This window comes from Tachypleus tridentatus, chromosome 10 (assembly GCF_004210375.1).
Source record: "Tachypleus tridentatus isolate NWPU-2018 chromosome 10, ASM421037v1, whole genome shotgun sequence".
In the NCBI taxonomy this organism is placed as follows: domain Eukaryota; kingdom Metazoa; phylum Arthropoda; class Merostomata; order Xiphosura; family Limulidae; genus Tachypleus; species Tachypleus tridentatus.
Window position 1 is genome coordinate 23994581 of NC_134834.1, and position 24337 is coordinate 24018917.

A 24337-nucleotide genomic window follows, 5' to 3' on the forward strand; every position below is an offset into this window, starting at 1 on the left:
GGAAAACTGAAAGTTTGTACTTAAGGCTACAAAACTATAGATTTCACAAGTTGATGGTTGCTTTCATACCTACAGTACCTCAGGAATTAGTGATCACACTTAGTGTAACTTAGAAAGCCTAGGATTAAATTTTAGTGTTGATAATTATGAGATTCTTGTGAAATGCTGTAAATGTAAACCATATTAGTTAGACATGTCCCCTGCTGAGTCCAAGCAGATTGTCCCCTGTCTGCAGACAGGATCAAAGAAGGGATTTTGTCTTACATAAAAGGACCACTTGCTCATTTAAGTTAACCAGTTCTTTGACACCAAAGTTTTAGGAATTTTATTCCAAATGTGTGAAATTTGCTTACTCTGTTAATGGAAATTGACAGGCACATGAGATCTGAGTCTTACACCTGGTAGTGCCAGGTGGCAGCAGACAAGATGCTGGTGGCCAGTGCAAGAAGCATCAGTTTGTCCTGAGGAGAGAATTCTTTGTAACTTAGTTTATATTAATTTAAAAAAAAAATTAACTTATTCATTTTCAAGAAAACCCCTCTCCAATATGGCTGAAGAAACATGCATCACACAAAGTAATGTGCAATAGCAACTTAGTTCTAATGGAACTGGAGTTAATGAAAATAATATGCCTAATTATATATTAGATTTTAAGTGATATGTAGCTTGGTAGCAAAGAAAAGAAAACAAAGACCTATTAGACTCAGCAGTGATGAAAATTTAAAGTATAATTTTATAAGTGGTGGTAACAATAATGATTTGCCACTATGTGTTATTTGTTGTTCAACATAATCAACAGAGTGCATGAAACCATCAAAACTGAAATACCACTTGGATACCAGACAAGCAGAATACTCAAATTTGCCAATAGATTTATTTCATAAAGAAGAAAAATGAAATTGTTTTTCCAAACAAATAATTTCACATACTTTTTCCATGAGATCTTCCAAAGAAGACTTTGTTATGGCCTCATATGAAATTTCAAAACTAACAGTTGAGACAGGTTATTTGCATACCATTGGTGAAACATTAATACTTCCGACAGTAAAAATAATTACATCTCATGTTTATAAAAAAATCAGTTGGATTTACTGTCTCTGTATAATAATACAGTGAAGGTAGAACTATGAATATGGCAAAAATATATTGAAGAAATTCTTATACATTGGGTTCACTGTAGTCAGTGTTTCATTACAAGTGGATGGAAGGACAGGTATAGCAGATACTGTCAATTTAATGTGGTGCATAAGATGGGATTATAAGAACACAATTCATGAAGATTTAGTGTTTTGTAAACCACTTCCAACAAGAACAATGGCTGATGAAATTTTTAATTAATTAATTAATTAATTATTTTACAATTCAGAGTGGTATTCAGTGGAACAGAAGTGTTGAATTGAGTACTCATGTTCCTTGCTCAATGGCAGGTTCCCACACAGGAATTATCCAGAGAAACTGAACAGTGGCACCGAACTGTGAATGGGTGCATTGTAGCATTCACAGAGGTGCTAGCTGTGAAGAAAATGCTCTTACTTTTGAATTAAACCATGCAAGAATGTGTTATATTCATACACTATATAAAATCTAGTTCACTGATTTCCTGAATCTTTACTACTTTGCACAAAGAATTAGGAAATGAACACGAGCATCTCCCATTACACTGTGAAGTTTGGTGGTTATCAAAAGGAAATAAATGTCTTAAACCTCATCAAAATGAAGAATGAAGTTATCTTGTTTTTGGAGCAACGTCCTCCAACAGCAAAGGATGTAATATTTAAATTTAGATACAGGTTTCATAATTTTCATTGGCTAATTAAGGTGGCCTATTAGTGCAACAATTTTGGCTTCTTACATGCACTAAATCTAAGTTTACAAGGTGCTAACATAAATATTTTTAAAGTCAAGGAAAAGATTAAAATAGTTATACAAAACATTAACTTACGGGTACATCAAATTGAGAATAGAAATTATAAGTTTTTCTCTACTTTAAAAGAATTACAAAACCAAGGTGAAAAATGTAATATTCCAGAGACAATTTCTTTATCAATCAAAGAGCATTTATTAGGGCTAAAATCATGCTTGGATTAATATTTTCCTCTTATTGACAACAGTAAAATGTGTATTAGGAACCCTTTTACTGTTGATTTAGTACATGAGGAAGGATTACAACTCAGTGAATCAGAAATTTACTCTGTTACTGAACTGTCCTGTAACACTACACTAAAGGACTGTTTTAGTCAAGTCTTGTTATGCTGAGTACCCAAATTTATCAGAAAAACAGCGAGATTTCTTATGCCCTTTGTTACGAATAATAAATGCAAATCAGGGTTCTCAACTTTAATTTTCTTAAAAAAACAAGTACAGAAACAGATTAGATGTTGAGTCAGATTTGAAGATCAAACTGACTTCTTTTCTTCCTTATTTCAAGTTGCTGTGTGATGAAAAACAGCATCGTCCTTTCTTTCAGGCAAGTTATTTCTTAAAAGAGCATAAATAAATGTACAGTTAAAGATTAAATAACAGTGAAGAATAACTTATTTTTATACAGTAATATTATAAAACATCTGTATGTTTTATAATCAATGACGTATTGATAGAACTATTGCTTCCAGCTTGATGTTAGGACTTAGCCATGTCTTGGTTGGTTATCTAATTAGGTATTGGAGGAGGATCGGGCTAATGAAAAATTACAAAAAATAAACCAGTATCTAGTTGGAAAAGTTTGGGAGACACTAATATATATTATATTAAAGTATAAATTTTAAAAAGGAGAAACAGGTCTTTGAGACAAAATTCAGCTAAAAAGTTAAAGGACGTGAACTCACAAATATAACAAAGATTCATTAGAAAGGAGTTTGAAGTCTGTTAGTTCTGCATTTACAGATAAGAAAAAAAAAGTTTAATCTGTGTTTATGAAACAACTAAGTCCCAACTAATGTTATGCTGAGTGTTTAAGTTTTTAGCCCATAACTTTTCCCTGTTCTGCTAGAATTTTCATGATGTCCTAATAATTATCACCATACCTTATAAAAGCTTCAATCTACTTTATGTAAAATAGGTGAATAATAAGATGGCTTGGAATAGCTTTCAGTCAAAGACATAAATGTTATTGGACACTGTCACCCTCTGTGGGATAAATTGGAATTTTCAGCCACATACTGACAGTGACAGCTTGGCTTTAGGAAGTCTCCAATGACCTTGACCTTTAAGAGTTAATAAGTTATGTATGTAGTTTTTGTATATAAATTAATTAATCCTTATTAAAATATGCCTATAAGATTGGAGAATAATTTTTGTGTACCAGTGACCTATTGACTGTGAACTTCAAAAGTTAACTGGGTCTAAAACTTTATATGCAGTACCTGTTTTACAGTACTGGTCAAAACTTACAAGACTGGGATAGATAAACAGAAACAAACTAATATATTCTGCTTGCTTCATGAAGCAATGAGAGTATAATAAAAACTATCAACCTGTCTCCCCACAAGTCACAAAATGGAAACATTTATTTTACTTAAAGTAAGATATCTATTTTCAAAAATAACAAATATCAACTTTTTAAAAAAGTTCTATTGTTTGTTTTCCAATTTTGCGCAAAGCTACGTGAGGGCTGTGCTAGCCATCCCTAATTTAGCAGTGTAATACTAGAGAGAAGGCAGCTAGTCATCACTACCCACTGCCAACTGTTGGGCTACTCTTTTTCCAACTAATAGTGGGATTGATTGTCACATTATAACACCCTCATGGCTGAAAGGGCAAGCATGCTTGGTGCAATGGGGATTCGAACCCATGATCTCAGATTACAAGTAGAATGCCTTAACCCACCTGGCCATGCCAGACTATAACATTCTATTATTATACATTCAGTGTTGCTATACAACCAAAGCATCACAAAATTCAAATATTAAATAAACAGGTAAGGTTACTATAATGCATTTTGTACAGTATTAATACTTTTTAATGCTAACCTGAGGTGTTCAATATATATAATTACACTGCACAACAATTTTTTTTTGAAAAGTCTTGTTTCCTGAAAAGTTTTTGCTGATTGTGACAGGTACCTGGTGGGTATGCACAAGTATAGTTTTGGTTTTGCTTCATCACGTAGGAACTCTGAGAAATAGACAGTTAACTGTTTACCGGCAATAACGTATTTAATTGCGTTTATGTTTCTAATACCCTATTAAGTTCAACATAATTAAAAGTGTTTTGCTTCTGATTTTCGTTTGTATTCAATGTCCGGTGCACCAAGTTACAGTGTACAACAGTAGTCAGCAAGCATTGACGGATTCCAGTTGCCCTGATATCGTTTTTCCATTGTAGCAATGTCCTGGTGAACATGACAAAACTGTACATGATGGGCAAATCTGGATGTGATTTTCATGATTAGCAGCCAAAAATCTACAAGGAACACCCAACAGTGTTCAAGAAGCAAAACCTTTGTTGTGTAATGTTATTGGCATTTCAGTTACAGAAAGGTGAAAACAATTTTTTAATAGTGCCAACAGCTCCTGACAAGTTGTTAGAATATTACAAAATATACAATTCTCACTCTGACAATGGTCCATGGAACAGTAAGTGGATCAACTGATACACAAGTCTGAAGTACAAATATCTGGAAATAGTCTCACATTAACACTCCTACGAAAAGTGGGGCCTAATAAGCCCCAGAGCAACTTGAAAGGTTATTAATATTAGGCTAATAATTTTGTATTTAAATGAAATTTAAATGATATTTAATGAAATGAAATCAAATGAAATGGCAATTTCATTTAAATACAAATTTATTAGCCTAATATTAATAACCTTTCAAGTTGCTCTGGGGCTTATTAGGCCCCACTTTTCGTAGGAGTGTTAAACTTTCAATTGTGAGAGTCAAGATAGCATTTTATAACAAAAACTGAAAAGAACTGATCCTCAATGAAAGATCATTATGTATGATAATTAATGTATTAATTAAAGTTGCAATTTTAAACTCTTTTGTTTGGAACCTGTAAACTTATGAAAAACAAGTCTTACTATTAGAAAAATGTGTCTGTAAAAAACAATTAATATTAACAATTCTCTTACATTCTGGTCTTCACCCCACAAAACCTGAAGTGTGTACCCAGGACTTGGAACAGGTATGTGATACAAAGCATCTAGAAATGTCCACACAGCTTCCTGAAGGAAACGTATATATTACAAATAAAACACACTGTATCATCACCTGACCACTTTAAAAAGTTAACTGAATCTAATTTAGTTAAAAAATGATCTTAATCTGTTTCTCAAAATTTCACAAGTCAACAGGCCTACCATTCTGTTGCTATATTTAATCACAATGATTAAAACAATCTGAAAGATTTGTGGATTTCTTTTAATAGTTATGGACACATGCATTGTTTTCAGGATACACACAAGGATAAAAATCTCCATTACTTGTTTTACAAATTTAATTTTAACCATTATATTCTTTACAAATGTACAAGTATGCCACCTTAACCATTATGTTTTTGTAAACAACTAACAAAGATAAAATGTAAACCAATACTTTCTTCACAAATGTAGAAAGATAAAACCTAAACCATTACTTTCTTTACAAATATAGAAAGATAAAACCTAAACCACTACTTTCTTTACAAATATAGAAAGATAAAACCTAAACCATTACTTTCTTTACAAGTATAGAAAGATAAAACCTAAACCATTACTTTCTTTACAAATATAGAAAGATAAAACGTAAACCATTACTTTCTTTACAAATATAGAAAGATAAAACCTAAACCATTACTTTCTTTACAAATATAGAAAGATAAAACGTAAACCATTACTTTCTTTACAAATATAGAAAGATAAAACCTAAACCATTACTTTCTTCACAAATATAGAAAGATAAAACCTATACCATTACTTTCTTTACAAATATAGAAAGATAAAACGTAAACCATTACTTTCTTTACAAATATAGAAAGATAAAACGTAAACCATTACTTTCTTTACAAATATAGAAAGATAAAACCTATACCATTACTTTCTTTACAAATGTAGAAAGATGAAACGTAAACCATTACTTTCTTCACAAATATAGAAAGGTAAAACCTATACCATTACTTTCTTTACAAATATAGAAAGATGAAACGTAAACCATTACTTTCTTCACAAATATAGAAAGATAAAACCTAAACCATTACTTTCTTTACAAATATAGAAAGATGAAACGTAAACCATTACTTTCTTCACAAATATAGAAAGATAAAACCTAAACCATTACTTTCTTTACAAATATAGAAAGATAAAACCTAAACCATTACTTTCTTTACAAATATAGAAAGATAAAACGTAAACCATTACTTTCTTCACAAATATAGAAAGATGAAACGTAAACCATTACTTTCTTTACAAATATAGAAAGATAAAACCTAAACCATTACTTTCTTTACAAATATAGAAAGATAAAACGTAAACCATTACTTTCTTCACAAATATAGAAAGATGAAACGTAAACCATTACTTTCTTTACAAATATAGAAAGATGAAACGTAAACCATTACTTTCTTCACAAATATAGAAAGATGAAACGTAAACCATTACTTTCTTTACAAATATAGAAAGATGAAACGTAAACCACTACTTTCTTTACAAATATAGAAAGATAAAACCTAAACCATTACTTTCTTTACAAATATAGAAAGATAAAACCTAAACCATTACTTTCTTTACAAATATAGAAAGATAAAACGTAAACCATTACTTTCTTTACAAATATAGAAAGATAAAACCTAAACCATTACTTTCTTTACAAATATAGAAAGATAAAACGTAAACCATTACTTTCTTTACAAATATAGAAAGATAAAACCTAAACCATTACTTTCTTCACAAATATAGAAAGGTAAAACCTATACCATTACTTTCTTTACAAATATAGAAAGATAAAACGTAAACCATTACTTTCTTTACAAATATAGAAAGATAAAACGTAAACCATTACTTTCTTTACAAATATAGAAAGGTAAAACCTATACCATTACTTTCTTTACAAATGTAGAAAGATGAAACGTAAACCATTACTTTCTTCACAAATATAGAAAGGTAAAACCTATACCATTACTTTCTTTACAAATATAGAAAGATGAAACGTAAACCATTACTTTCTTCACAAATATAGAAAGATAAAACCTAAACCATTACTTTCTTTACAAATATAGAAAGATGAAACGTAAACCATTACTTTCTTCACAAATATAGAAAGATAAAACCTAAACCATTACTTTCTTTACAAATATAGAAAGATAAAACCTAAACCATTACTTTCTTTACAAATATAGAAAGATAAAACGTAAACCATTACTTTCTTCACAAATATAGAAAGATGAAACGTAAACCATTACTTTCTTTACAAATATAGAAAGATGAAACGTAAACCATTACTTTCTTTACAAATATAGAAAGGTAAAACCTATACCATTACTTTCTTTACAAATGTAGAAAGATGAAACGTAAACCATTACTTTCTTCACAAATATAGAAAGGTAAAACCTATACCATTACTTTCTTTACAAATATAGAAAGATGAAACGTAAACCATTACTTTCTTCACAAATATAGAAAGATAAAACCTAAACCATTACTTTCTTTACAAATATAGAAAGATGAAACGTAAACCATTACTTTCTTCACAAATATAGAAAGATAAAACCTAAACCATTACTTTCTTTACAAATATAGAAAGATAAAACCTAAACCATTACTTTCTTTACAAATATAGAAAGATAAAACGTAAACCATTACTTTCTTCACAAATATAGAAAGATGAAACGTAAACCATTACTTTCTTTACAAATATAGAAAGATGAAACGTAAACCATTACTTTCTTTAGAAATATAGAAAGATAAAACCTAAACCATTACTTTCTTTACAAATATAGAAAGATGAAACGTAAACCATTACTTTCTTTACAAATATAGAAAGATGAAACGTAAACCATTACTTTCTTCACAAATATAGAAAGATGAAATGTAAACCATTACTTTCTTCACAAATATAGAAAGATAAAACCTAAACCATTACTTTCTTTACAAATATAGAAAGGTAAAACCTAAACCATTACTTTCTTTACAAATATAGAAAGGTAAAACCTAAACCATTACTTTCTTTACAAATATAGAAAGATAAAACCTAAACCATTACTTTCTTTACAAATATAGAAAGATAAAACCTAAACCATTACTTTCTTTACAAATATAGAAAGATAAAACCTATACCATTACTTTCTTCAGAAATGTAGAAAGATAAAATGTAAACCATTACTTTCTTTACAAATATAGAAAGATAAAACCTAAACCATTACTTTCTTTACAAATATAGAAAGATAAAACCTAAACCATTACTTTCTTTACAAATATAGAAAGATAAAACCTAAACCATTACTTTCTTTACAAATATAGAAAGATAAAACCTAAACCATTACTTTCTTTACAAATATAGAAAGATAAAACCTAAACCATTACTTTCTTTACAAATATAGAAAGGTAAAACCTATACCATTACTTTCTTCAGAAATGTAGAAAGATAAAACCTAAACCATTACTTTCTTTACAAATATAGAAAGATAAAACCTAAACCATTACTTTCTTTACAAATATAGAAAGATAAAACCTAAACCATTACTTTCTTTACAAATATAGAAAGATAAAACCTAAACCATTACTTTCTTTACAGATATAGAAAGGTAAAACCTATACCATTACTTTCTTCAGAAATGTAGAAAGATAAAATGTAAACCATTACTTTCTTTACAAATATAGAAAGGTAAAACCTATACCATTATTTGTTTTTAGAAATGCAGAAAAAGAAAAATATTAGTCATTAATTCTATACAACAAAATATTATAAATATTTTATTTTGTGAAACATGTTTCAAAATCCTTTTACTAGTCTTCTAAGCTGAAACTTACCTCATTCTTCGATGTAATTTCAGAAACATAATTAAGCAGTCTATAAAATGTTTCGTGCCAAGGGAGAGCACTGTTGTTTTCACCAACATAAGAGAGAAAAATATAACACTAGTTCAAAAACACACTAGGCTTTATATTACTATAAAACTAACTTTGTTACACTGAGATCAGAGTTCAACAAATTATTGATGACGATTAACCCACTTGAAGTAAAAAATATACCTCATAATGGCTGGTATGGGAACTAACACTTTTACCAAAATATAGCAGAGAACAATGTTTCAACTTTCGTTGGTAATCTTCAGGTCAATAAAGAGATTTTGTAACTGACTGTTGCTGGCCACATCTCATAGATGAGTGTGTAAACAGGTACAGGACTGTAGGGGGGTTGCAGTTAGATGTTAGGTTTAAAGGTGTTTGTTTATATAGGTTTAAGTTATTCTCTGCTTTATTTTGGTAAAAGTGTTAATACCCATACCAGCTGTCCTGAAATACATTTTTACAGTGTTCAACAAATGTAAGTACCTTTTGAAATTGCTACAACTATTGAATCTTAATTGCAAAATTTGATAATTATTAAAAATTAAAACAAAAATTCTAGAGTATCATATAAATTGAAATTGTAATTTAACAAGTATCTTAATAATGAAATTAGTAAGATGTGAATGTTAAAATTACAAAATTATGATTTTAGAAGTAAATGAAGGAAAAGCTCAGAATGACATTTACCACTGTTGTTATGACATTTATTTTCTCATGATTCTTCCATATTTGGACCAATAAAGTCCTTTACCACTATTGTTATGACATTTATTTTATCATGATTCTTCCATATTTGGACCAATAAAGTCCTTTACTACTATTGTTATGACATTTATTTTCTCATGGTTCCTAATGTCTGTTATTGAGAATCATCCAAACATTGACAGTTTTTAATGCTTGGCTATGATGTTTCACTTTTAAAATAATCTATTAAATTAATTCACTTACTTTTACAGTAAAACACATTTACAAGTTCAAGTGCTAAGTTTACATCAATATAAGACAACAAACAAATTCCTTGAATGAAATACAATTCACCTTTAAAATATTTTTCTTATAGGAAAGAAATGTTAAATCAAAACTGAAACAGTATATCACAGTCGAACCTTTAAGATCAGGTAATCCCTTTTCCTGCACCATCCATTTTCCAAGTAATTTTAGGAAAATGGACAGATATTACTTTTATATCTTTTCTGTTTGATGGAAAATACTGCGTACAGTAAAATAAAGTGCAGTAGTGTCCAACACATAAATCTTTTCTCTTTTCATATTAATATTAAATACTGTACATATTATTTTATTTTTTGCTCTACATTAAAATACTGTCACATGCATCTTACGATCCTCTCAATGTTAGAATACATTGTACAGTACTATGTACAATAAAAGGCAGTTTTCTTAAATTTTTTTCCCCAGTATTATAATACGACTACCCAACAGCTCAGGTCCTAAGGTTACCAGATGTGGGAGTAGAAACTGCACTCATTGAAGTCTAATTACGTTTGGTCGTGTTAAATTCATATAATGATTACAAGATAAGGAAAAAAAATCCATTTTAGCATACACTGCTTGCATAATAATAATGTCATCAATATTTTTTTTAGAGAAATAGTGTGTGGTTCTGGTATCAAAAGATCAGGGCAAAAAGAAAACAACAAAAAAACATACACTATAAGTTCCTATAATACATTTCTTTGTCGAATTTGAATTTTGCGCAAAGCTACTCGAGGGCTATCTGCGCTAACCTTCCCTAATTTAGCAGTGTAAGACTAGAGAGAAGGCAGCTAATCATCACCACCCACCACCAACTCTTGGGCTACTCTTTTGGCAATGAATAGTGGGATTGACCATCACATTATAATGCCCCCACGTCTGGTAAGGCGAGCACATGTGGTGCAACCAAAATTCAGTCTCGCAACTCTCGAATTACGAGTTGAACGCCTTAACATGCGTGGCCTTGCTGGGCCAATACATTTCTATTAAACAATTATTCTTAAGTAATACAACAGCCTGAATATTAACAAAGTATAGTAGAATCTTGACATTAAAGGCACTCTTCCAACTGCACCAAATGCCCCATATTGCACGATGCTCTTAATATAAAAAAATTAATCTTGAAAAGCTGGATTTCATACTGATTGTACTAAATTTTTGAATTTTAATGACACCCATCTTGTTGGTTGTATGATTTTAAATCTATTTTGCTACCTGTATGTAAGCAGTGTTTTTGCATACACTGCAAAAGCATTAAATAAATGGAACATAGAAATGCATGTATTTTAAATTTATTTCAATTTGATATATATGAAAACATATACATGTAAGAATTTACGATGCATTTGTACATCACGCATATAAGGTCATTAGCATGAATGTGTGTACAACAAATTTATACTCTTATTATATGTCACCAGTTATGCGTTTACTTTGTAAAAGAAAAAAAGGTTTTTGCTTTTAGAATCACAACAGCTTCTTAAATGCCTGACAAACCTCACTCATGTGCATGTTGTTTTAATACAGCACTCACAGGAGTAATGAAACACATGCACAGAAATAAGCCAGCACCACCCCTGCTCCAGGAACATGATGTGTAACTCATCAGTTTATGTATCTTACAGTGTTTACCACAAGAATTCCCTAGTGTAATAAGACTGCACTTTAAAGCTGTGCAAACAGCTATGACAGTACATAGTTCACAGCTTATCCAATAAATGTTGCAAGTGTTTGAATACTGGTCATCCTCCTAGGATGTTTGAAGTTTAAGACGTTTACCATACAGACATACAAAGATATTTGTGCAAACAGTCATTTAAATTCCCTTTCAGAAAACTTGTTCATCAACCAGTAAATACTCTTTTTTCACAGTTGCTTAAATGTTAGTTATTTTTAAAAGATAGAGAAATAAATAAAAGAAACAACAAATAATTAAGTACTTAAAAGTGCTACGAGTAATAGTAAAATTATTTAATAAACTTTTGAAAATAACTCCCTAAAATGGCTACGACATGGCTAACCTGAAGATGACCTAAGAAGGTGGAAACATTCGTGACAACGAGAAACCCACATGAAGTAAAAATGTATCTCGAGATAGCTGGTATGGGTATTAAAAGAAAGCAGAGAACAATGTTTCGACCTGAAGATGACCTAAGAAGGTCAAAATATTGTTGTCTATTTTATTTTAACAAATATTTTGATACACATACCAGCTATCTTGAGGTGGAAACATTGTTCTGTACTTTATTTGAATTAAAGTTTTAATACCCATACCAACTGTCTTTAAAATATATTTTTACTTCAAGTGGATTTCTTGTTATCATAGTTAACTGACCACTTTATTAAGTGTCTGTATACAGAATGAGACCAAAAACACTGCCCTTACTCTGGAATATCAAAATAACCATTACTGCAAGATTTATTTTGAGTACAAACAGTTGAAAAATATAGAAAGACAAAAAATGTCTGCCATTAACTGAGGTTCTGCTATAATAGTAAGTATAAACAAAATTAACCAAAAGCTCAAAAAACAGTAGCAACATAAAGTTTTCTTAGCAAAATGATAATAGACATTTAATCTATAATATTTTCATGAATATTTTTAACTTCTATTATATTTCACTGGGTTGACAAACAACACGTAAACAATTTTAACACTTTTACTGAAAATGGCCAAAATTACAATTTTTTAAAGATCCCACTGGATTTCTATCAGAGGAACTCTTTTGAATAACGGTAACTGCAGCTTACAGAATGTATAAATAATTTCCTTATGAAAGGACTTGCTTACAAGTAAACGTGAATAGATGATGTATTCACAATAACTGAATCATTTCAAACAGAAATTGAAGCAAAATGCTAACACAAACTTATAAAGTAATCCTAATTTATTTATTCATAATTAGTAAAACATTTCTTTTAACTCAAATGGTAAACAGCATCATTCAATTAAGTGTATATTTACCTACTGCATCAGTTGTAACACAATTTCTAGGGATAATAAAGCAGGAGAGAAGAACCTCTACATTTAAATAAGTTACTTATTATGTCAATGTAGAAAAAAAATATGGAATAAAAATCACTGCCATCCACTAGGTAAACTTATCTACGTTATTAATATTTTATCAATCCACATAAATATTTTAGATTCACTTTAATTTTAAAAGAACAAATAAAAGACAGTGATGAAAAGGTTTAAGAACTTTGATCAGTTAATCTGTTCAGTGCCATAGACAAGATCACTCGTCCAAGCCGATCGGTAACACGGTGCCATGGACGAATTAATTCGTTCTCAATAATACCTAACTTCAACGCTATATGTCAGCACCACACATACATTTGACCTACTTACAAACTGTTTCACTTTCGATTAAAAATGGCATCATGAAAAAAGTTAAAAAATGAAGAAGCATTAGAGTTGTATTGTAGCAGCTGAAATACTTGGCAGTCAACAGGTTAAAAGCAACTATTGCTTTTGTGTTTTTTTTAATTTTGAACAAAGCTATACGAGGGCTATCTGAGTTAATCATCCCTAATTTAGCAGTGTGAGACTAGAAGGAAGGCAGCTAGTCATCACCACCCACTGCCAACTCTTGAGATACTCTTTACCAACGAATAGTTGGATTGACTGTCACATTATAATGCCCCCATGGCTGAAAGGGCAAGCATGTTTGGTGATACGGGGATTCTAACCCATGACCCTCAGATTATGAGTCGAGTGCCCTAACCACCGGGCCAAGAGCAAGCATTCTTTTATAAATTCTATAGAATGTTTTAAACACAAAACTTTAAAAATTACTTCTTTAATATTTACCTGAGAAATACGTAAGAGGTAGGGGTGTCAGGAGCATGTCTGCAGTATCCAAAAGTCCACCTACTGTCAATATTTGTGAGGATAAATGAAAAATGCTGGACATGTTTACTATGATAAAGGAAAAAAGAAGAATACATGATTTTTCTTTGTAATTGATTTGAAATGCAAACGTAAATATACCTATCAAAAGTTTTTTTTTCTTAACTGTTAACAATTCTCTTAAACTCTTAAAATGCAAACTGGGTAATTTGAATAAATTATAAACTCTTATACAACACTAACAAGGTTCAGCTACATCTAAAGAATCAAGAATATTCAGTTTTTAAACTGTAAAATCAAATTCAAATGTATTTTTCCCAGTTTTGTTTCATACATCAAGCTGATTTATCTTCACTACCAGTATTTGTTAAAATGGGAATTAATATTTATCTACAGTTTTGTATATAGACTGAGAAACATCTTTATTTTGGTGAAAGTTCCAATCCATGTGTGGCTAGATTGGTAAAGAGAACATAAACCATCTAAACTTTATTATAGTTAGGGGAAGTAGATACAGGTGAAGTTTAGAGTGCCACATATATCAGGATTAGAACTGTGTGATTAATGGTATTTTCTAATTTATTAGTCAACAGTCTTATTAATTGAAGAATACATTTCAAACCTAACAACAAAAGGACTATATATGGTGCTGCCATACATATTCCTTCCACCTAATCAGCAGCTCAAAGTTCAAAATTGGTGAGAATGGTAGCTATAGTAGCTCTGTCATAACAAAGACAGAGCAAGCTTCGTACAATGGAGATCAAATCATCTTGAAGACAGCACCTTACAAGAGTTTTAAGAAAAAAACATTTTTTGAATAAGAATGCATTTAAAATGTAACATTTCACAAGTATGGGCAAACAGGGACAGCCTTAATAAACCAAATGGTCTTTGGTTGCCTATAATTTTATGTTAATATACATTTTAACTTTCATACCCCAGCAATATTCACCTTCACTTGTGCACCTTATGGTATTTTGTTTAGTTCATTTTTCATAGGGTTTGTTTGTTTTTTGGAATTTCACACAAAGCTACTCGAGGGCTATCTGTGCTAGCCGTCCCTAATTTAGTAGTGTAAGACTAGAGGGAAGGCAGCTAGTCATCACCACCCACCGCCAACTCTTGGGCTACTCTTTTACCAATGAATAGTGGGATTGGCCGTCACATTATAACGCCCCCACAGCTCGGAGGGTGAGCATGTTTGGCGCGACTCGAGCGCGAACCCGCGACCCTCAGATTACGAAGTGCACGCCTTAACGCGCCAGGCCATGCCAGGCCTACTTTTCATAGGGCCCAAAGAGTTTAATAAGATTATGTGACCTTGCTTTTTTGCTTTTTTTTTTGCACAGTGTTTAATACATTATCACCACACTATCAGTGGTTGACTGCACAGTCAGAATATAAATTTCTAGACTTAATATAGTCAAGTCTAGGTCAATGTATCTGATTTATACCATCTGACTTACTGTTTTATTTTTCCTTGACAAATAGTAACTAGTACTGAAATGGCCAAATTTAACAATTTGTTGAAAGACTTTCAAAGCCTAATGCTGTGTTTGTTATTATTTCATAAAATATAATTAATAACATGCTGTTCCTAGTACAATTACATATTATGTATAAAACTCTCCTAAATGTTATTAAGTTATTTTTTTCACTCCCCAGTGGCACAGCGGTACGTCTGCAGACGTACAATGCAAAACCAGGTTTCAATATCTGTGATGGGCAGAGCACAGGTAGCCCATTGTTTAGCTTTGCACTAAACTAAACATTTTTTTTTTTTACTTTAGTGTAAAATAATAACATAATTTTAAATTTTGTTACATAATCAGTTCATAGTTAGAAGTTTCATAGAGTATAATGTTAAAGTATAAGACACAAGTTTAATTGTTTGCCATTTAAAAACATCAATGCCTTTCTTAAATACACACTTTGATTTTTTCTTCAGCTTTATTGATAAACATATCTTACTCATCCTAAACTTACTTATATTTATGTTTTTATTAAAGCTTTATTTAAATATATATCTGTGTTCTTCAGTTTTCTTTGATATATGGGTCATTCTATGCCAACTTTCCCAGAAAAAAGAACTTTTCCCAGTTCATGTCATATTTTTATTTAAAAATTCAAGTAAAAACTTCATTCTGGCTTATTCAGCCATGCAGTGCAGCTTTAGGATTTTACATGGCTGAATAAACCAAAATGAAGTTTTTACTTGAATTTTTTTCAAGGAAATCTATGACATGAACTGGAAAGCCCCAGATGAGTTGGCATGGAATGACTCATGTCACAATTCCATTAGCGTAACTTCTACTCGGCATAGTGTACTCTTTCTTAGCTAAACTTGGGCACAATGTGGTGCTCTTATAAATTTGTATGGAATATGGTTCTCTCACGCAGCTACACGTGAACATAACAAGACACTGTTACACTTGAACACAACATGATGTTCTTCCTTGGCTAAACTTGTACAAAATGTGGTATTCTTTTACAGCTAAACTTGAACACAACATAGTTTTTCTTTCATTAAACTTCTACAAAGTGTTGTGTTCTTCTTTCCCTGAACTTGTAAACAAATGATGTACCTGCTCACCACAACTGGTTCATAAAATTGCATTATTGTTTACTCAAATCTATCATCATCAAGATGAGGTTTTTATTTTTCATCAACAAGGTTAAATGCCATCTTGCATCATCTTTAGCGATCAAAATGTATTGTTCTATTATGATTAAACTACGGTTTTCTTATCCTCTGTTTAGAAGTACTGATACGTGAAAATGGTTTTGATTTATCATGCAGTAGAACATGGTTTGATCCTTATTATAAAATGTTTTGTGTAGGTTAAGACCTATTATGAAGTGCCAATAATGTTTCTACAACTTTATTTCACAAATGGTTTCAAACAATTCAAAGTTTTATATTACTATTACCATTACTTTAAATGTGTAAAATGTAATGCATCATCAATATATTATACAAATCTTTGGAGTGTAAGCAACTTCACAGTTCTCAGTAACTGTATCACTGAGTTTTATTAAGAATACTCTAAGATGAACAAAAGTATACAATTTGTTTCTCTTATGACTGAATACAGCTAAATGATTGTCACAGAATTTGATTATTGTATGTGTTCCTCACATTATGAGAACTCCTGGGTGAAAGTTAAGAAAGGTTTATAATAATATATCAACCACACTACATCTGCTTTATCTAAGGCCAATGAGACCTTTCACTGAATATTATCAGGTTTCTTAAGGCTGATTGGAATATGACAGACACAATAGTGGTTAATATGGTATTTATATTAGTAAACTGCTTGAAATGAAACTGTTTCAGTGTGATCTACATTAAGTATCAGAATTTGGGTGGAACTTTTAATACTATATTATTTATTAAACTGACAGACATACAAAACAAAAACTTAACTTTAACTTAAAAATTAAATGTAATATGAATAATTTCTTACATGGTAAATTCACATGGAAAGGCAAATTCTGGTACCGACTTGAGAATCTCCTGGAAAATAATAGAAAAGTCACAATCACAATAAAAATCTCATAATGAATGTCATTAAAAGTAACTTTGTTGAAAGCAAGAAACCTGAATATTCTGTAACTCAAATATAAATTAAAAAATATGTCTTAAAACTTAAAACAAAGTTTAACTTTAAGATTTATTTTAAGCCATGATATAACAGTTCTCAGAATGACTCCGAGTCTATTTTTTATTGTTAAGTACAAGCCTTTAGCTCATAGTGTCATCATCACTTGACCGGTTTGAGGTAAAATTACAGTTTTGGACTTAAAGAGGTCAAACCCTTTCAAATGATGTACTTCAGTATGCTCAAGATCTCATAGATTAAATGATTCTAATCCTGCCTAAATGAATTTCAATTTGAAAGTAGGCCGGTAATAATCCTGATGAGTAATCAAATCAGATATATGTGTGCCCCATGCTTCAGATTGCTGCAGGACATAAACAAAAAACTAATAAAAAAAAGAAAAAAAAAAGGTTCTTGAGATAAATTTGCTCTAATCATGCTCATATATCTATAGTCTATATTCTCCCACCCCTAGACATGCATGCATAATACTTATATTTACACATCTTAGGTATACAGTATCCTGGCTTGTGAATATGAACTTATCTTGAACTAGTAATACTCTCTGAATCATTCATAATACTTTCATGTCCATGATATATGTATTCCTACTAAACACAAACCCTTTTGAACACAGAAAAGAAAAAAGGTACTAGGTGTTGCTTTTTATGTTCCTGCTCAATTTTGTGTTTGTGTTGTGGATTAATACCGCCCACACCAACTGTATGACTGTGTTGTGGATTAATACCGCCCACACCAACTGTATGACTGTGTTGTGGATTAACACCGCCCACACCAACTGTATGACTGTGTTGTGGATTAACACCGCCCACACCAACTGTATGACTGTGTTGTGGATTAACACCGCCCACACCAACTGTATGACTGTGTTGTGGATTAACACTGCCCACACCAACTGTATGACTGTGTTGTGGATTAACACCGCCCACACCAACTGTATGACTGTGTTGTGGATTAACACCGCCCACACTGTGTTGTGGATTAACAACTGTATGACTGTGTTGTGGATTAACACCGCCACACCAACTGATTAACACCGCCCACACCAACTGTATGACTGTGTTGTGGATTAACACCGTGTATGACTGTGTTGTGGATTAACACCGCCCACACCATGACTGTGTTGTGGATTAACACCGCCCACACCAACTGTATGACTGTGTTGTGGATTAACACCGCCCACACCAACTGTATGACTGTGTTGTGGATTAACACCGCCCACACCAACTGTATGACTGTGTTGTGGATTAACACCGCCCACACCAACTGTATGACTGTGTTGTGGATTAACCAACTGTATGACTGTGTTGTGGATTAACACCGCCCACACCAACTGTATGACTGTGTTGTGGATTAACACCGCCCACACCAACTGTATGACTGTGTTGTGGATTAACACCGCCCACACCAACTGTATGACTGTGTTGTGGATTAACACCGCCCACACCAACTGTATGACTGTGTTGTGGATTAACACCACCAACTGTATGACTGTGTTGTGGATTAACACCGCCCACACCAACTGTATGACTGTGTTGTGGATTAACACCACACCAACTGTATGACTGTGTTGTGGATTAACACCCCCACACCAACTGTATGACTGTGTTGTGGATTAACACCGCCCACACCAACTGTATGACTGTGTTGTGGATTAACACTGTATGACTGTGTTGTGGATTAACACACACCAACTGTATGACTGTGTTGTGGATTAACACCGCCCACACCAACTGTATGACTGTGTTGTGGATTAACACCACCCACACCAACTGTAAGACTGTGTTGTGGATTAACACCGCCCACACCAACTGTATGACTGCTTATTTCATTTTACCAGTACTGTGTGTGTGTGTGTGTGTATATATACACACACAAACATATGACAAACAAACATGTTTCAAATATTTTGATGTCACATAAATAAACCCAACAGTACCTTAGTACAGTTTCTTTCATTTTTTTTACATTCAAAACCCAAGTTAAATGACCATATTTTTAACGCAATTCAAACTAATCCGAGTAATTGGATGGAACACTGCATTTGCTTATCTGAGGCTTATCAGTATGGAACATCTTAAAAAGATAAATGGATTTAATATTTAAAAGAAATTATCCAATTAATTCATGACACAGAAATACAAATCTTTTTCTCATCAAACTATTTGCTTTGGATCAAAAGAAACTGTTGAGAGCCCTAATGCCAAAGAAACTAGACTGGTCATTCAACATAATGATGCAAAATACAAATACTGTCCAAAATATTTCCTGTCCACAAAAACAAAAACACTGATCAAAATGTCATTGTTCTTACTTACAATCTTTTATGGTAGCTAATAGTTTAAAACCTTAAAAAATGAAAGATATTAACTTCAGGGTATTTATTAAAAAACATTTATAAAAGAATAAACAAACACACTTTTTGATAAAGAAAAACTAATAGTTTGCTCACTTTTACATTTAAAATGATAACTGATGTATATGTAATGAAAACATAATAATTTAGTCATTTCAACTGACAACCTAGTTAGTAAATACAAGGCTCAGTCTTTAAATGGGCCTAAATTCAAGTTACAGGGTTGAGTCTAAATTTTAATTTATATAACTTACATTAATAAAGTATTTATATTACCCTACAGAATAATCCTTACACTTAATGTATCAACAACCACTTTTTGTACATTGTATAGCTTTTTCATTAAAAGCAAGTACCTCTTCATGTGGCAATGAAAGACTCAAGCTAATTATAAAAATGTTTGTGTGATACGAGCAATCATAACAATAATTCCATCAATAAATTTTTGGTATAAGTAAACAGCCCTGTCCAAAGTGAATGTCAATTTTTTGTTTTTTTCTTCTCTTTTCATAAAACCTGCTGGTTCAAATAATCACAACGATAAAGCTTCCAGTACTGTTGCTAATCCTGGTTTTTAACTATTACAATGCTTAATATTCATAGGTCTACTTACCTCCTCACTATAGCTTTCAGGATAACTCCATTGCATTGAAGCCACTGTAAGGTAAAGAACAGTGATATCTATAATTCCAGAAAATGCAAAAACAAATTATATGTAGCATTTCTCAAGCTAACAGTCTTCAAAATCAAGTTGCAAGATATTAGGAAATAAACATTAGAAAACATCTATACAATAATAATGTTTCACAAAGAAATTTACTTTCATAATTAAATTTATCCTGTGAATTGAAATTGCCTCAAAATAAAAATCATTTAACCTACAATTTGAAGTTGCTATGATACCACTTACAATATTCTCATATTATTTCAACACTGTCATGTTGCTATGATACCACTTACAATATTCTCATATTATTTCAACACTGTCATGTTGCTATGATACCACTTACAATATTCTCATATTATTTCTACAGTCATGTTGCTATGATACCACTTACAATATTCTCATATTATTTCAACACTGTCAAGTTGCTATGATACCACTTACAATATTCTAATATTGTTTCTACACTGTCATGTTGCTATGATACCACTTACAATATTCTCATATTATTTCAACACTGTCATGTTGCTATGATACCACTTACAATATTCTCATATTATTTCAACACTGTCATGTTGCTATGATACCACTTACAATATTCTCATATTATTTCTACACTGTCATGTTGCTATGATACCACTTACAATATTCTCATATTATTTCTACACTGTCAAGTTGCTATGATACCACTTACAATATTCTAATATTGTTTCTACACTGTCATGTTGCTATGATACCACTTACAATATTCTCATATTATTTCTACACTGTCAAGTTGCTATGATACTACTTACAATATTCTAATATTGTTTCTACACTGTCATGTTGCTATGATACCACTTACGATATTCTCATATTGTTTCTACACTGTCATGTTGATATGATACCACTTACGATATTCTCATATTATTTCTACACTGTCAAGTTGCTATGATATCACTTACAATATTCTCATATTGTTTCAACACTGTCATGTTGCTATGATACCACTTACAATATTCTCATATTATTTCTACACTGTCAAGTTGCTATGATACCACTTACAATATTCTAATATTGTTTCTACACTGTCATGTTGATATGATACCACTTACGATATTCTCATATTATTTCTACACTGTCAAGTTGCTATGATATCACTTACAATATTCTCATATTATTTCTACACTGTCATGTTGCTATGATACCACTTACGATATTCTCATATTATTTCTACACTGTCATGTTGCTATGATACCACTTACGATATTCTCATATTGTTTCTACACTGTCATGTTGATATGATACCACTTACGATATTCTCATATTATTTCTACACTGTCAAGTTGCTATGATATCACTTACAATATTCTCATATTGTTTCAACACTGTCATGTTGCTATGATACCACTGACAATATTCTCATATTATTTCTACACTGTCAAGTTGCTATGATACCACTTACAATATTCTAATATTGTTTCTACACTGTCATGTTGATATGATACCACTTACGATATTCTCATATTATTTCTACACTGTCAAGTTGCTATGATATCACTTACAATATTCTCATATTATTTCTACACTGTCATGTTGCTATGATACCACTTACGATATTCTCATATTATTTCTACACTGTCATGTTGCTATGATATCACTTACAATATTCTCATATTATTTCTACACTGTCATGTTGCTATGATATCACTTACAATATTCTCATTATTTCTACACTGTCAAGTTGCTGTGATACCATTTACAATATTCTCATATTGTTTCTACACTGTCAAGTTGCTGTGATACCACTTACAATATTCTCATATTATTTCTACACTGTCATGTTGCTATGATACCACTTACAATATTCTCATATTATTTCTACACTGTCATGTTGCTATGATACCACTTACAATATTCTCATATTGTTTCTACACTGTCAAAAAAAAATTTTAAAAAAAATCATTGAAGTTTCTTCCTCAGATTCTGACTGAAAAATGTTCTCTAAATAATTTTATTCAATGAAAACTGTCTGTTAATTCTGCATCCTCAAAATTCGTAACACGTTCACAAATGACTCCGTGTAAGCATGTTACAGAGAAATGTTCTTCATGTGATGTTTTTTACTAGAATTTTTAACTTTATGATATGCCAATTAGCATCAACATAAAAAGTAAAACATTATAATTTGTCTTAAGATTTTCAATTTACAACAAACCTTTGAAGTGTTTCAGAAAATGCCTCTGTTAACTCGTTAACACCATTTGGTATGTACTTTACACAGCGTAGCAACATTACTGTTTGATTATTACACTTATCATAATACTACACAAATTATTACCTTCACAATCTCTTGTTGGCACTGATATTTCACAAAAACAGTCAAACACATGAACTGGATTTTCTCTGAAAGAGGCACAAAATTACACACAAAACTTGCATAGGACAAATGATAAACAAAAATATATATAGAATGAACAACACAAGAAAGATATTACTCAGACATAAATTTAGTTCTGCTTAAAATTATCCCACGGGTCATTGCTGGTAAATACTATGGCACTAGTAACATCCTTCTCCAGTGTACACAAGTTTTACACTCCCACACACTTCCTAATCACTTCATGGCTTTAAGTTGTGTAATAGCTTTAATAAATTGGAAAATTGAAAATAATTGGCTAGATTGTTGACCTCTGTGGTTTTCATAACAGTGTTAAATATGTCCAGCTAATGCACACAAGTTAAGAACTGTTGGGGAGAGCAAACCAAGAAATATCAGTATATATGCGTAGATAAACCTTAATATGTTTCTAATAGTACTGTCTTAAGCTAAGAAAGTTCTATTTGTCTAAAGATAAAATGGGTTTCTTGAAACCTCTTCTGATTTCCTGTTTGAAAGAGATTACAATAAATTTAAATTATTATTATATATGTAAAGAGGCTGGTATGGGTAGAGAAAAAACTATGTAGGGAAGCTCAAATACAAAATAAAGAAACAAACATAAAGAAATGCAAAATTAAAGAAGCCTTACTTATACAACAACTCAAGCCCAAATAAAACCAACACAAAGGAACACCTTTATACCTGTATTAAAAATAATATAATAAATAATAATAATAAAATAAATATAAAATTATATACAAACATCTAAGCATGCCCTCTACATTCTGACACTCAGTTACACAACCCCTTTCAAACATGTGGTCAGCTTCTTTGTGAACCTGACGATGACCAAAGAAGGTCGAAACGTTGTTCGATCCTCTACGTAAAAAATTTTCTCAACCCAAACGAGCTGTTTTTACATGTATATTTTCTACAAGTGAGTTTTCTCGACATCACTGATTATGTAGAGGAGTGAACAACGTTTCAACCTTCTTTGATGTTTGCTCCTCTACATAGAGTTTTATCTACCCATACTAGCCATTTTTACATATATAATTTTCTCTACAAATGTTTTCTCATCATCACAAAATTTAAGTTATAGTTTCAATACAATAGTAGCAGATTGCAAAGTTTTACTTATGTAGGATGAAACACATTTAGTATACCCATAAAATAATCAATTTAAAGTAGCACATTAGCTCAGATTTGATCTAAACATGTTTAAATACTCTCTATAAAGAAAATCTTAAGATTTATTATTTTTTTTACATATTTCTAGGTAGCACTAGTTACAGTTTATATATCTTTAGCATCTTCTGTACTGAGATATCAATCAAACTGACTTCACTTTGTACTTAAAACGTTACTCTGCAATGAACTATGTTTAACAGGGGTTTTGTTGAAGTTTTTTAGAACTATGGAGGAAAGGACACAAATTTCAGAGCTGAAAGGTACATGACAGATTCTATTTAGAGAGTTTTATTTTTCTAACAGGGTGATT

The 24337-nt window shown here is 31.2% G+C and overlaps 1 protein-coding gene across 1 annotated transcript in view; it reads right to left on the bottom strand.

Moving 5' to 3' along the window:
• LOC143228890 (DENN domain-containing protein 1A-like) overlaps positions 1 to 24337 on the bottom strand; it is a 73443-nt gene that overhangs the window by 43210 nt on the left and 5896 nt on the right. The window contains exons 2-7 of the mRNA XM_076460322.1: positions 22795 to 22859; positions 20424 to 20467; positions 17299 to 17348; positions 13790 to 13897; positions 8941 to 9010; positions 5071 to 5163 (exon numbers count right to left, since the gene is read on the bottom strand). Coding sequence (XP_076316437.1) covers positions 5071 to 5163; positions 8941 to 9010; positions 13790 to 13897; positions 17299 to 17348; positions 20424 to 20467; positions 22795 to 22859 — 430 coding nt within the window. The remainder of the gene's footprint in view (positions 1 to 5070; positions 5164 to 8940; positions 9011 to 13789; positions 13898 to 17298; positions 17349 to 20423; positions 20468 to 22794; positions 22860 to 24337) is intronic.